The sequence below is a fragment of the Lepisosteus oculatus genome, chromosome 1 (genome assembly GCF_040954835.1).
Source record: "Lepisosteus oculatus isolate fLepOcu1 chromosome 1, fLepOcu1.hap2, whole genome shotgun sequence".
NCBI lineage: Eukaryota > Metazoa > Chordata > Actinopteri > Semionotiformes > Lepisosteidae > Lepisosteus > Lepisosteus oculatus.
Window position 1 is genome coordinate 25,984,125 of NC_090696.1, and position 16,402 is coordinate 26,000,526.

General features: G+C 36.0%; 1 protein-coding gene across 8 annotated transcripts in view; it reads left to right on the plus strand.

Moving 5' to 3' along the window:
- The window catches only part of lrba (LPS-responsive vesicle trafficking, beach and anchor containing), a 283,633-nt gene that overhangs the window by 257,810 nt on the left and 9,421 nt on the right, over nt 1–16,402 (plus strand). For 5 of the 8 annotated variants that reach the window (XM_015344622.2, XM_069188464.1, XM_015344620.2 and 2 more), the window contains exons 49-52: nt 417–609; nt 3,467–3,529; nt 5,075–5,230; nt 8,197–8,364. In XM_015344622.2, coding sequence (XP_015200108.2) covers nt 417–609; nt 3,467–3,529; nt 5,075–5,230; nt 8,197–8,364 — 580 coding nt within the window. The remainder of the gene's footprint in view (nt 1–416; nt 610–3,466; nt 3,530–5,074; nt 5,231–8,196; nt 8,365–16,402) is intronic. The other 3 variants (XM_015344624.2, XM_015344627.2, XM_015344625.2) reach the window with 1 other exon arrangement.

Below are 16,402 nucleotides of genomic sequence, written 5' to 3' on the forward strand. Positions count from 1 at the left end.
TGCGTACCGCACTTCTGTGGTGGATAAAATGAATCCGCCTTCTGTATGTGAAGTGCTTTGGGATTCTTTGAATTGAAAAGTGCTGTATGAATCAAAGACTTATTACTATTGAAGCATATATTAGAAAAATATGACTGTGCAGTGTAGAAGATCCTCAGCTCTATTCAGTTTGGCTTTTTTCCTGAAAAAAATCATTTGATCTGGAAACCCAACTCCTGTCAATCAGCTCCAGTTCTGTGAATGTCCAGCCCTTTGCCTGCTGATCTAAACTTCTACCTTTGGCTTGGCCGTGCTGTTCTGCAGTGGTTTCCTAACCTGATCTCTCTTCCCTTGTGCTTTTCTCTCTCATCCTTTCCCGGGTCGTTCCCCGCCTCCTCTGTTTGGTTTTCGTTCCCCCGCCGTGGGCCACTCAACAGTATCTCCTCCTGCAGACCCCTCTGATGTTCACTGAGCAAATGCAGCAGGATGTCATCATGGTGCTGAAGTTTCCGTCCAACTCGCCCGTGGCTCACGTGGCCGCCAACACCCAGCCTGGCCTGTCGGGGTCTGCCATCATCACTGTGACGGCCAACAGGCTCTTCGCGGTCAACAAGTGGCACGGGCTCACGGGTAAGGAATCATTCACCTTTAAAAAGAAAATGAGCTTATTTTAGAGAACTGATACAACCATTTTAAGTACAAATGACATTTCACAGCCATCCTTTTATCATGCAATTTTGCGAATATAGGTCATACATGTGAATTGAATGTATTTTTATCTGTTCCTTTCACTTTAATTTTGCTCGCTTCTTACCGAACTCTGCCAATTCAAAAATAAGGAAGATTCATACTGTATGTTTTTATGATTATAATGAGGGAGAAATGTATGTAAATGTACATTATTAATTAATGTTTCAGGTAATCATATATCAGTGACTGGATGTTCATTCGAGGTTGTGTATGGCCTTCTTTAGCTTTTATCACAGCACTGAAGCATCCCCTGTCCTGGAGAGCTGAAGGCCTGCAGATTAATGTATCTGGTGCTCTTAAACTTTTTAACTTAATAAATAAGAACAACTTGATCATTGGTCATACTTAACAATTTCAATCCTTTGAAAAATAACCCAAAGTTGAATATATGGAAGTTTCCTTTATGTTTCGAAAGAAGCTTAATTGTATGTTGAGCAGGTTAGATTTCCTTGGGATATTAGCATGTGTACTATGAATTCATCAAGAGCTAACACTTATATTATGCAATGTTTTAAATATTGTATATCTGATCTCAAATCATGATGTCATTGAAAATCATTCAATAGCCCTGAAGGTTTTGATTATTTTGTTTTCTTTATAAGGAAATGTTTGTCCTTTTTTTCTAACTCATCTGTTAGGAAGGGTCCTAAAAAATGTTATAATGCAATTTCATATAAGGATTAATATTTCTTACTTTTTTACTTTTTCCTTACTTAGGCATAAAACACCTTACTTATTATGTTGCCAGATATATACTGGCAGTTATATTGCTGTAAAATAAACCTGAAAATATAAATAAAACATGTTTTATAGCAGATTAGAGAATTTCAGTGTTATAAAATTATGATTGACCCTACCAAAATAATTGACTTCACTTTAGCATGGGTAGCTTTGACATGTTCAGATGTATTTGTCAGGAAGCTATCGATTTGCTGTACAATTGTACAGAATCCTTCTTTTGTCAAGTATTGACATTCTTGTCTTCTAAGAGCTGCAAAGAAAACAATGGTTGCATTGAGGCTTAAATATCATCATTTAATTAACTTCCTGACAAAGAAAGAAAAATGCACTGAAGATCTTACATGATATTTAAATCTCTGAGCACGTTTTTTTAATTTTTATTGTACGCTTTATATAAAGGGAAACACCAGACAGCATTGCTGTTGGAGCTACAGTACATGCAGATAATTCTTAGAACATTTAATTAGCCAAGCCAGAAGGTTCTGGACTACTTTCACCATGCTGTCATCAAATACTGTAGTTGACTCTAGACAACACTATCCCAAAGAAAATGTATCCAATTGCAAAAGAACGGAGGCATCGTTTGCAGTTTATGAATAGGTTGTTTCATGGTGGTACACAAGAGTTTTGAATAGAACTTCAGTTCAGACACCTTGTGACTGCCACCATTAAAAAAACATTTGTAATGATAACGGCTGACACTTTGAGTTTTAATGTGGAAGAATTGTAAACAGTCCTGCATGATTATTTGGGAAACAGTTCAAAAGCTTCACCTTTATGTGTCCATGATGCTATTTTTATGGCAATTTCAATCTGAAAGAAAAACTGGGACAAGTACACAAAGTGTTTACTGCTGCAGATTTGGAATTTCTGCCATCGTCATGAGCCCTGACAGCTGTTCATGGAGTGGCAGCATCTAATTTATCTAAGCAGGAAAATTAATTTATAATTTTTCGTAGGTAAGAATTATTTTTTGCATGCTAAGAGCATAAGGCATACTGCTGCACCAGGAAAGAAGCACCGTTTTTTATTGTGTCAAGCTCCAGGACACGTCCCCTAGCTATTTGCAAGAACTTCCTTTCGCTGCCCGTTTGCCATGCTTGGTTCCAAGTATTTGTATTTTTTATTTCAAACCACATGTTTTTAGGTTTTGTTATTTCACCAAATCCAATTTGTAATCAGCGGTAGTTTCTGACTTGCCTTGTGGTTACAACCTATGCTGCTCAGGGAGAATGTGGGCTTGCAGACACATGCCTTCACCCCACACCCACCTACCAGAGCCATCATTTCTTGGCCCATGGCAAGTTCCGTGGTGCTTTACAAGAGAGTTACTGTAGCACTGGCTGGAGTTGCCTGGTGTCAGTTGCAGTTGCCTGATGTCAAGGATTCACTGCTTTTGGACACTTGGCAGTCTCCCTATGAATCTTTACCATGTTCCCAAACTTGCAGTGGTACTGAGCACGTTACGCCGGTGACATCATCCCCTTGAATCCTAGACAGTGTAGAATTCTCCCAAGCTGGAAAACCTTATCACGAATTTGGCCATTGCCAAGGGAGTGGCGCTGTATGTGCACTTAGCTTGCAGCGGGCCATAATCGAATCCCGGAAGAGGCAGAGTGGAGCTGCACTCGTCACATTAATCATATTGGTCACAAGCTGAGGTCACCGAGGTTTCTGCAGAGGAGGAGTTGAAAGGGGCAGAATGTGAGAGGGCTCAGTGGCACTGAACCTGTTACGCAAGTGACCAAACCCCCTTGAAACCTAAACAGGCGAAACCCCTGGACTTGTGTATGCCTAGTCTGCTCTGTGCCTGCAAGCAAATGTGATCAAATCCTGTCAGAAGCAGAGCAAAGCTGTACCCGTCAAGAGTGCATCTGTTTATTCATATTTTTCATGTACTTGCATCTTGCAAAATTTCGTTTTTGTATGCTTACGTCAATTCAAACAAATATAGCTATACCTTTGTGATACGAATGTTCTTTTTCTTCTTTTCCAGGCCATCAAGGCTCTGTCCAAGAACAACCGTACCAGCTGCCTGTGGAAATCGATCCTCTGATAGGTCTGTCACTTGTCTCTCTTCCTTTGCGATTCATTACACTCTGTGCGGTGGCCCTGAGGTGTAGATTACTGTTGTTTTTCACTTGCACATTCCCCGAATGGAATTTCCTTCATAAACCATTTGCATGCAAATTGGAATGCAATGAGCTGTGGCTATGCTGGTATTTCATCAACTCCCCCTCGTTGGGCTGCCTAATTTGAACAGGGATAGGACGTGTGTCAGTGAAAATTAATATGGATGCTGTAATAATGTGTGATTGAGAATGCGCATGAAGTACTGTCAGGACAATACAGGCTCCTTTCATCACTCAGACTTGTTGATGAGCAGAAGAAGGGTGCTGCGGTGATGAATTGGTACTTCTCTAATTTAGTGGCTCCAGCACTGGCGAGGATTTTCATAATAACAGCGGGGTTCCTAGCAGTTGTGCGAGGTGAAAAATAAAGCACGTGCTCCCAGAATTTCATCATTAAGGACATCAGCTTTTCTCCCTTTATGGGCCTGCTGTTCAGACAAAGAGCTTAAAAGTGTAATTACACATCTCTCCAGCAAGATAAAATATGATGGTCTCCTTGTGATGCTGAAGCAACAACTTTTTATTTCAAATGGCGTTTCTTTTTTAGGACGGATGGTCGGTTTGTTTTCATCACTGGAAATAACAGATTGTTTTACTGTTTGGTTATTTTGCACATTCATGGAAATGAGATGCAGCTTTTTAATGAGTCATCCCGGCTTCAGTCTGCCTTTGAAAAAAATAGAATCAGAATGATTCTTGGTGCAATGTACTGTACTTAATTATAAGCTCAAGAAATCTATGTAAAACTGTTAGAAGAGCATTTGTTTTTACACTAAGCATTAGAAAATGTTGGCTTATCTGATTTTTTCAGATTCTTTTTCTTATTTTTTTTAATGTGTAATTTGGTTTCAGACCATGTAAGCATGATACACATTAAAATATGCAGAAGTATCTAATAATATTAATTCAAAGACCAATACTGGAAAACCTGAGACTGGGACAATTATTTCATGTTATCATATTTCCTTTATTTATTTGGTTTTGCAAACGAATAGCAAAAACCAAGCAAAATTCATAAAAAAAAAATGTTTCTTGTCACTATGGCTTTTTATAATTTAGTGGAATGTAAAAACAGTGGACAATAAATGGCCAATGTGCAAACCAATACAGGTAGATACCGTAGGTCAAAGTGCTTGTAAGGTCTATATCAGCCCATTTGCATAAGGATTAATATCTGTATTAACATTTCACAAGATAAGCTTCTGAACCAGTGCTGCCTTCTTGAGATGGTGAATCTTTTCCTCACATTTTGTAGCACCTATTTTTTAGAGAAAGTGCATTTCGGGAAAAAGATTTTTTTTAAAGAAGCATGCTCTATCCAACTAAATGGTACATGTTTAGCATTTATAAACGTGCAGTAAGGTATTCTGAATCACTATGTGTGGTGGATACTTGTGACAGGATGTAAGTGATCAGCTGCAGCCTGGCTCTTTCCAGTCTGCTGACATGCATCCCTCTATGTGTGTCTGCAGCCAGCAATGTGGGCACCCACCGCCGACAGATCACTGACCTCCTGGACCAAAGCATTCAGATCCATTCCCAGTGTTTTGTGATCACAGCCGACAACCGCTTCATCCTGGTCTGCGGCTTCTGGGACAAGAGCTTCCGCGTCTATTCCACCGACTCAGGTAATTGCATGGCTCAGCTCCCTGTACGGCAGGAGGAGACGCTAGAGTGTGGGGTCAAGGTCACAAATGAGGCTGCGTGGGTTACAACTTCATCCTCTGATTTCATTTCCAAACTGCTTGTACCTGCCTGGAGATTTGCATAAGCTCTGAATTCAATTTAAAGGCATAGCATTGTGTTGAGCATGGGGGGAGAAAAATGGGTGTTAAATAAAGCTGGACTCTTTTATTTATTTGAGTGTGTATTTATATTAATAATCTCTAGCAAAAATATAACTTTAATTGTTGCATTTACAACCAACAGCTGTGTTGTGCTCTCATGGAGACTTTGATTCCTCATATTGTTGTGCAGTCTTAACATAATTTAACAGTTAATTACTGTTAGCTCCATTTGTCCTCTGTTTGTTGAGTGAATTGATTGAGTGTCGGCTGTGGATTTGTGAAGGCATTTTCTCATGTGTGTGTTCAGTTCCTTTTTCTGGAAAGTGCTTGCTTGAAATAGTTTGCTCTTATTCAGTGCAGAAAAGGAGTGGAATCCCATTAATACTACTTGTATTAAATGCTGTACTTTTTTATTGCTCCCATCACAGTCTCCAGTTGTGTTAAATAGTGCTCCTTATATATCAGAGTTCTGTTTGCCCTCAGGTCCAGTAGATGCTGTGTTGAAATCTTGTTATACATTGAGATGATTTGGCTACTTGAGAAGCTTTCAGTTCTTTTTCATTGTGTAAATAATATCCCTGGTGTAGTGCATACATTTTCTGCAGAGGTATGAAAACCATGTGGAATACCTCCTTTTTCTGTGGTGTACAAGCTCCGAGTAATGCTAATATTCAAATAAATTTCATCAGTGGTAATGAAACTGGTAATAAAAATATACTCAGCCTGACTCAGGAGGTCACAGTACATATAATTTAATCAGCATTAGGCGCCTGTGTTTCAGTGCAGTTTGAAATCTGACAACAATTACACTTGCATACACATTGTAAGTTTTGAGGGCTTTGAAGAACAAATATTTATACTTCTTTTGAAAATCTGTGAAAATTTCGGCTTTGTTGATATGCCTTGAGGATATGTTAATAGACAGCAGGTTCTTTTCACAATGTATTGAAACAGTTTTACCCTGTCAAATTTGCTTTACAGCGATTTCTTATTAAATGGGCAACTCTTAGACATCAGTGTATCTTCTGAGTCTCAATGCATTTTTTTAATTGGATGTTATGCCTTAGATTAGTTTTATGGTATTTTGCAATATTTTTCATGTGCCTTAAATTACCATGGATAGTTTTATCTTGCTCATTGACAGAGTGTAAACAGCAAACAGCTGAAAACAGTGTTAGTCTAATGCGATTACCATGAAAACAATCATTGCTCTTTTACTTGTAGTCAAAATAGAAAAAACAATAACTTGCATTTATTCCACTTTTCCTGTGTCCTTTGCACTTTCTTTTTACCTTATGTTTGCATTAAATATAGAGTTCCCTTGTGCTGAATGAGAAACTGTCACCTTAAATTGGATTAGGCTCAAAAGGAGGTCAGGCTACATGCAAGTTACTTGGCTAAAATATTTGAATGACAGTTTATGATAGCACTGTTGGTGGGTGCGTCTTAACAGTTGTTGTTGTTACTGGTGTGTTTTCTGGGTCGAAACAGAGCTGAGGTTGCATGGCGTTCGTATTCATTTGTTGTGAGGAGAAGTAAAGTCATGAATCAATTACTTCAGCACTGTAGTGAGAGTACCATACCAATCAATTAGTGGCATAAATTGCCATGTGATTGAGTGAAGCTGTGTTGTATTTAAAAATGATGCGTTTTGCCCTTACTGTTTTTGCTAGCTAATACAGAATTGAATACATTGCACTTAAGACAAACGTTAATTTGATTTTTTCTCAGTTTATACAATTTTCTTTTCTATGCAAGGCCTATTAGATGTTCAAACAAGCTTCAGAATGGAAGTAAATATTTCCATTTAAATTCTGCATAAAAGGCAAAATGCTGTTCTTTCCACATCTAAAAGTGCCAGCTATGACAACTGTCCACCTATAAATGTTGTTGCCAGCTGTGTTGATTAGAAAATCCCAGCCAGATTTTATTATTCAAATTATTACAGTCATGCAGTGTAAAGAGATCTTTCTAGAAGGAATACAGCGTTCAATGTGTAACAATAAAACCCTGTGAAGTGGGTAATTGAAATTCACAGGGCATGATGTCATTACATTTTACTGTCCATAGTTAATAATTTGAAATTGAAATGTATTTTTCTAGACGTTTGTTGTGTTCCTTATTTTTGTTATCAATACCTCAGCAAGGTGGGCATCTTTTGTAACAAATGTGGGCGGTTGAACTGGTTCACAAACGAAAGACTATTAGGGATTATTTTGATTTAAGTAACACTAAAAAATGACAAAACCTTGCACTTAATGATTGTATTTTTACTCAATTTAAAGCTTCAGAAAAAGCACACACGAGCTCTGTTACCTGTACCTGAGACAAATGATTGTGAAAATAAACAGCTTTTCCTTAATTATGTAGTCTATAAGACTATAGGTACTATAAGAAACTAAGTGGGTATTTACTTATTGAGAGTTACATTTAGCAATCTTCATAGAGTTACACATTTAAAGTTACATTTAGCGATCTCCTTAAAACGTACTAAATTTGTAGGTCTAGTGTTACAAAGCCTGCTGTTTTGTTGCGATGCAGTCATACTGTAAATGTTGATAAAGCTTGAGTTGCTTGGCTATGACTGCCACATTGTTTTTGAAGAAAAATACCATAGTAAATAGAAAAAAAGTGTTATAGTTCTGTTACAATAATGGCTTGCAGAGCTTTCAAATTTTTTTTAATTAAAAACATGAAACACTTCTGCATATTATGCAGTTACACAGAAGCTTTTATATTTGTAGTTATTATTATGGTTGTCAAGATTTCGGTATCCCTTCGGGTCACACGTTTCCATTGCATTGCAGGTAAACTGACTCAGATCGTCTTCGGGCATCGTGATGTGGTAACGTGTTTGGCGAGGTCTGAATCCTACATCGGTGGAGACTGCTATGTCCTGTCAGGGTCCAGAGACGCCACCCTTCTGCTCTGGTATTGGAATGGCAAGAATAGCAGCATCGGAGAGAACCCAGGCAGTGAGTACAGCTCCTTTTTCCCACCTCGCCAGCTAGATATGCAGACTCTATCCATTTAGTAGCTCTGGACTCCTTTTCACAAGTCCAAATCACCACTTTTCTTTGCACAAAATGTACGTTTTTTGTGCGCGCACACATACAGACACACAAGCAGGCTGGGCTTCAGGAATGTTCCGCAGTTAGTTGGATTTGCCTTTGCGTTTAAGCTGTGTGACATTTATTTTTCAAATGCCAGCGCATTAAGGCGAAAAGCCACTAAGAGACAGTAAGTGTGCCCTGGGTTCTGAGACAGATGAAAGTTCACCATCAGTGATGGTATTTTATCTGTAAACAGAGCAGTGGGCTTAATAAAACTGAAACATGTTCAGGTCTGCCCTTACTTACCATAACATATGGCTGCAAACGTGATCAAAGAACAGCAGACGTACTGTTGCAGTGTGCTTCTCCTTGTTAATATGGCTTAGACACACTACAAGATACTAAGCGTTTATTTAACAAATTTACTACAATTAATGACAAATTGTGATTTTTTTTGTTCTTACACACCAGTGTTTAATTAAATGGCTTTTTTCACCTTTCTAAACTATAGCCTAAAGTTAAATTGATTGCTGTTTACTTACTTGTAATGCAACCATAAATGTTCAAACTTAAGTCCTTAGGCATAAGGAAAAAGTAGATGCAATATATACCATACTGTTTTGCTTCGGTTTTTTTTCTTAAAAAGCTAGGTTTTTTTTAAAGGCTTCTGGTCCTGAATTTGTTTAAAGCCATGCATTATAAATTACTTCAGATTATTTATTTTATTTACTTGTATTACTTGCCGTTATTTTTACATGATCTATAAAACATATAGGACAGTGCATTTAAATTTATGAACCACAAAAATATCAATTTAATTTGTCTTGTAATATACATGTAGGCATATGTTGCAAATAGGAAAGTATGCAGATGTGTTGGTTTGAGCATTTAGCAGAAGCTGACAGTTTCAGACTGCTCGTTCTAAACGTGTCAATGTATTGAAGAGTAAAAATTTTCCTTGCTACTGTATAGAGGTTTAAATTAAAAGTATCTGTGCAAGATACTATTTTAATATTCTTATTTTCAAAACTAGAACATGCGTATAAGTTTCCTAGTGCTGAGATTGCTGTAATTCTTTTTTCAACCCTTTCTTCAAGAAAATACATTTTAAAACATTTGGCTTTCTCATACACTTTTATCAGTATCATGCAGTGTTTTACTCTTAGGTGAAAGCATTTGTTTTGCATCGTTCTAGGACTTCATTTTTATTTGTAACAATACATCTGATATTTAAGAAAGCTTGTTATTAAATCTATTAGATGCACAAAGATGAAAAATATATTTTTAAAAACAGGCAAATTCAGCCTTTAATTCAGTTATGTTACACTTACTGACATTTTAAATAATGTGGAGAGTACTTATTACATTAGTTTGTTTCTATATAAGCAAAGAACAGTGATCGTTTTTATTATTGTTATTATTAGTAGTTACAGGATTATGGTGGTTAACGTTAGTTTCATGCATATCCTTAAATTATTAACCTTTTTCAAAGCTGTTGTAATAAAACCAAACTAAACACTAAGTAAAATTTTAGCTATAACAAATATTTATTTTTTATTAATTTGTTTGGAACAGATTTAAATATTTTGTTAAGACATTAGTACCATACAATTATGAATATAAGACAAAGATGGAATTTAAGAAGTCTGTTTTGTCACAATGCACTTAGTACGCTATAATTAACAATTACATACTATGTATAATGAGCGTGATAATAATTACTATGCACCTGTATTTGAGGTTTCCAGTAAAAAAGAAAGATATATTTTTACAATATTTTCATCAAGCTAATAATGATATTAGCTTGTTTTAGTAATATCTATAAAAATGTATTGATGCAGCTTTTATATTACAAAGATTGAACAAAATAACGTTAACTTACCCTCAAGATTTCTTTCCTACTGTCATTAAAAAAGTAGCTAAATTCAATCACCCCTTTAAAGACACATAAACAGCACTGACATCATGTGGGTGAACTAAATGGCTTATTTTCTTCAAAATTTAGGTCACGCAATCAGATCTCACAGACAGTGAGCTTGTACGTGTGCCTTGCTCTGAGCTCGGTTGTTGATTCAGAAGGAAAAGGCAGAGCTTGTAGTGGAATTCTAATCACACCAGTTCAGTGGAACAGCAGAACAAAGTGATGCGCCATTGCCATAAACCGCAGGGAGGTCTGTAAGCCATAGGACTTACAAACACAGTTCTGCTTCCTTTCTTCGTTTTCCAAATACAGTACTGTAAAGTGGCCCCTTTCCACGTTTGCATAATGCATTTGTAACGTCCCACGCACTTAATAAGCCTTAAACAGATGACTTCCTTGGTCCATTCTCCGGGAGACAGGAGAGCTTCTGATGAAGTTTATATTAGGAATTGTTTTTGTTGCGTGCTGACATTGATTAGAATTGTTCTCCTCTCCCACATCCTACTAAACTCTGTCAGGTATCCCTCATTTCCCCGGCCTACATAAACATTCAGCTGCAAACCAGGGGTGTGCTGTGGTGAGGGTGCTAGGCAAGGGGAGACAGATGTAGAAATGCAGGGTGAAAGACACTAATACTGAATTAAAACAGACTGGACTGCCATCTTGTGGTAAGAATGGGCAGTGCATGATCATTATTACTGTACTATCTTAATGTAATGTAGTGTCAATAATTTAAAAGATATAAGAAAACAGTTTTTTGTTATGCATTGCCAGAGTACTCTATATGTAGTCAATAATATATACAACTTTACGTTAAAAAGTGTTCATCAACGTGTTTTTAACTTTACGTTAAAAACTGTTTATCAAAATATATTTAATCTACTTTGATGGAATAAGTTTTATTAACTTTTAAAGTAACTTTAATGTTTTGTATAAAACACAGTCAGAGAGAATAAGATCATTTCAGTTTAATAATTGTCTACTAAGCACATTCATGATTTTGTAAATGTTATAGATTGTGTATCCCTAGTTGTTATAGCTTAAGTTTTTTTTACTAGAATCAAAATTGGACCAGTTTTTTGGTCAATGTGATAATTATTTCAAGACATTGATTAGTTGCCTCTTTGTGGGGAAAAAAATCAAAACAAATGTTTTATTTAGTAAAAACGATTTAAAGGTAGTCAAACAGTCAAACAGAATGAGCTGTCCGACGTATAAAGACTCGTGTTTCAGGTGAATGATACTCTTCACAGATTTGGGATGTATATATATACTATATTAAATTGTAATCAGATGTTAGCTTAATGTAAACCAAATGTTCACCAATGGGCAAAGTTAAATGATACATCAATATATCAATTTTATTAATCTTTTGTTGTAGAAATCTGATTATGAGCTTTAATCCCAAAAATTGTAAAACATAAATAAAATTTTAAATGTAAAAGATACATTATAGAGTTTTTTAAAGCAGTTTTTTTTAATTAAAGCACTTTTTTATTAATTTCATACAAGCTGTGGCTGCCTGGCCTTATTTGTAAGTTAATAGTCTTGTCAGAGTTTTTTAGTGGGTTTGCCTTTGCCTGTCTCCATCAGGACAGGAGAATAATTTGTGAATTTGAGTCTTAAGCAGTAACACTAAAAAGCTAAGATAAGGGTCAAGTAAGTAAAATAATTCCCTTATGAATTTTAGCTCCTATACCCCTCAGAAATGGGACATTCTGTCAGAGACAAAATGCACTTATGCATGATTACCTTATAGCTAACATGACCAAAGAGAGACAGACTTCAATGGCACACATTCTGACTGGTTGTTGATTCCCAGTTTATTCAAATTAGAAGTTGCAAGTGGCTGTCTGCCTTGGAAAGTGATCACACATAAAAAAGAGTGATTTGCTTTAAACTCATGGCTTTTAAATCCCTTACCTTATGATCACTTCACTTAGTCATGTTTCTGAATTAAAATGTTTCTGAGGAGAGAACATTTTTATCCTTCAATGGTCTTTAAGGTAAATAAACCATAGATATTTTAGTTAAACTATTAATGATACTGTTCCATATTAATTTTATTTTCCCTTATTGTAGAAAGTTATGATATGCAATTGTACAGATTTTCTTTTTTGTTTTGCTGTCTTAAGAATGTATATACAACAGTAATCAATTTTTAAAATGATTGAGAATTAGCATAATATATAGCATTACATACTGTAAATCTTTTAATTAGGTTTTCCAGTTTCTATTCCTCTCCTACATTATGTCTTGTTTTACTGGTATTTTGCTCCAGAATCAATAAGTGGCTAACTCTGGGCCTGTTTCAAACATTTCTGGCTACATTCAGAGTTTCTCTTCATTTTAACAAGGCCCCTGGTGATCAGCTAGGTTCTGCGATAAACGCTTTCTGATAATGAACTTCTAATGAACTCATTGTTGGACCCGAGAAAGTTGTTTCACTGCAACCTTTTCCTCAGATCAAAGCGGCAGAGTTTCAGAGGGAAATCCCTGTTAAACAAGACAATTATCAGTTGACTGGCTTCTACTAGTTGTTGGAAAACAGAACAGAAGTTTTATAATTCCAAAGTTACCTTAAGAAAGAGCTCCTGATGGTCCTGGAACGTTTTTCATTCAGTCAATCTCCAGATGATGAGCGATGGCTTTTTTCAAAATGTTTTTTGTTTTTATTTAGTTTTTCAGTGCCGTCTAGGGTTAAGACGATTGAGACATTGAATTGAATGAAGTGATCATAGACAGGTTTTTAAACTGAGTCTGTGGCTGACCATTTCACCTTGTGTATCGGAGGGTTATGAGCAGTTTTCACATACAGTATATTGTACTTTACTCGCAGAACTTTTTCATAACAATTACCATTCATTATCTATGACACATTTTGAAAGCTTGACAGTATTTAAAAGTTTTTGTTCTTTGTCCAGAAATAACAGCGCAAACATCAGAAACTCCACTCTCTGGAACAGACACACTAACCTGCTTAGTGATGACATCAGTTCACTTATTATTAGGATGTGTTGTACTGATGTACAGTATAAAATATCACAGCTGCAATGAGAGGTTCTCTTTTTTCCTGTTAAGTTCAATAGATTGGAAAGGTTGAGCTTTTAAAAAGCAAATTATCTTAAATGAATAAATGAAGATAAGTTGCTTTTAATTTCCTTTGTATCTGTTTAATGGAAATGTTACAGTGTCTAATAGGCGTCAGTGCTGCTAGTGCGTTAGACAAATGAAATCACCACCTTGAAACTGAGACAAACAAATATGTGAATGTTTGTAACATACAGTAAATCCAGCTCCAGTTTTCATTCAGGTATCCATCAATTTACGAACAAATGATGTGCAGATATAGTTAGGGGCATAGCATACTGTTGGTCCAAGCACCCTACATTCGTGATCAACACCAAATCCTACACTTTTTATACATATTTTGTGAAATATGAACTTGTTTTTGCTATAACGAGCATTTCTTCCATCACAACTCCTCCTACTTACTGAAATCAGTTTTCTGGTGTCTTTAATCTTAACATTTAATAAAGAAAGCTGTATACTCTTAATTTATTCTTTATTTTTTGCAGTAATAAGTAAGGTTTTATTAACTGAAACTAACATATATGGCTTCTTTAGTAAAGTTGTATTAAATAGCATTACTGTACAATATAAAGTATTTAATATATGGAAAGCAGTCTTGTAGAGTAACTCAGCTTTAATGTTCAGTAATTAACATAAAAATTAATATTGTTGTCATTGTAAGGCTTTTCTTCTATGCAAAGTCAATTCTGTAAATTATGGCATGATTTCTCTGGGATTCTGGAACCAATCACAGGGATTTACATATCATGTCATGGGAATTATTTTTTTTATTGTGTTCTTGGAGTGAATTACATTTGTAAATTAAGGAATGCCTGTAAAGATTGTTATGGGGTTAAACACAAATATAAACTTACTAAGACTTTTATAACTTTTATTAAAACGGTTTATTTTAAAAGACTTTCAAAAGTTTTATTAAAAGTTCAGAGACATTTTTTTAAACATTTTGTTATTTCCCAGCATATACTGTATAGTATATATGTAAACATCAGTTCTACATGTTTGTTGCATATAACGGCCAAAAATGTGTTACATAAATATAAATGCATATTGTAAAGCAAGCTGTATTCAGTAAAATTTTCTGATGAACAGAATATAGTAAAAGATTCCCTTTTCTAGTCAATAAAAAGTAGTTGGTCACGATCCAAGAATGTGAAGTTTATATCCTTGAAACTGCAGAAATCCACCTTTAAACGTATTCACAAAAACACTTCTTCATTTTATACTCTTGCACCTTTTGATAAAATTATCATTCATCTATTCACCCCTTATCTGATTTCTACATGCATTTCCATCATCCATTTTCTAATCTCTTCATTCAGTTCAGGGTCACCCTGGACGGGACACCAGTCCATCACAGACATAAACATGCAACTGTTCTCCTAGAAGCCCATTAACCCATCAGTATGTCTTTGGACTGTGGGAGGAAACCGACCCGAACACAGGAAGAGCATACAAACCGGCTAACATACAAACTAACAAAGATAGCACCCCAGGGCAGACCTGAACCCCAGCACCACAAAGCAGCAGTGCCAACAACTGCGCCAAGTGCCTCCGTCAAGTATATATCTATTTGCAATTGTTATAACATGCAAAATGTCCATTATTTTATGTAAATTAAATGCTGAAGAGTAGCATAGTCAATATGCTATAAACTTGTGTAACTACGTCAACAATGGATGTGCAAATAGACCCCAAAGTTGATTAGTTAGTCCTCCTACTTTTTAATTCACTGCTATATACTGTAAGTACTGTATGTAAACATTACCTATTGGACATAAAGTTTCCTTATGCAAAAATGTTTGTGGGAATTTTTAAATTCAGTATCTGAAAGCATGCATGTTGCATGTTAAAGAACATCATATATTTTAAGAAATATGTTTGCCTCTAGTTAAAGCAATGAAATTCAAGTTTCAGGTTTTTGACAGGTCTTCCAAAACAAGTGATTCATGGTCTGTGTCTGTGAAAACCGCTAGGTCTTGAGTCTCAGCTAAACACTGCATTTTTCCAAAATTACCTTCACAATGTCTTGCATCTGGTTTTATTTTGGGGTTTGGGGGGGTTGGGCATGTATTGGTGGGGGGGTTGCTGTTAGTGACAAGTGCTACAGAAGGAATGTAGTCATGGGAATCAGAAGTGTGTTCTGTATGTGAGCACTGGAGCTGTGAGCCAGCACTACAAATTGCTCAGATTGTATCAGTCAGTGGGTTAAAAGCATGCCAAGAAAACAGGCCACACTGTCCAGTTTTGGGCAGAAGTGTTCAGTTTTTGTGCAATAAGCTGAGTTATAAGTTAGAATCTTGAGGGTACATCTTCTTGCACCCCAAACCTGCTGACACTCAAATTCATAGGCATCATGCCCCACTGTGAGGAATGGCATCTGTCAAGCCAAGTCATAATCATTTTCTTGACGGAAAAACCCAAATTCGCTTTGTATAAAAACTTGATCTACTACTACAGCCTTCAGAAGCTACTTGTAGTTAAAGATCAGTCCCCTCTTCATGTACAGTATACAGTATGCATAACATGAAGAAAAGAAAAATTAGTAAAATCGGGAGAAAAAAAGAGCACTCTGCCTGACTACTGAGAATTGTAGGATAAAACTGGAAATCAGGCCTCATCCGGAATGTGAACTACAGGTTTAACTTGAGTTATTTATATATTTATAAACAATGCAAGAAAGATATAGCATCAGTGTCTTAAAACATTTTTCATGCAAAGTTGCAAGTCCAGGGTTAAATATATTCTTTTGCGTATTGTTTGGTTTCCCTATTGTTTTGGATTCTAGACTGCAAATACGTGTTTTACTAGTTTAATATCACCAGTTTAAAATCCCTAAACACAAAGTCTTGGTTGGCTTTTACAGTATGTGGAAAATTCCTTATTTTAAGGCACACTTGAGTGTTGGGATCCCCCTGGTGGCTGCCTAGTGATAGCCACATGAAAGCA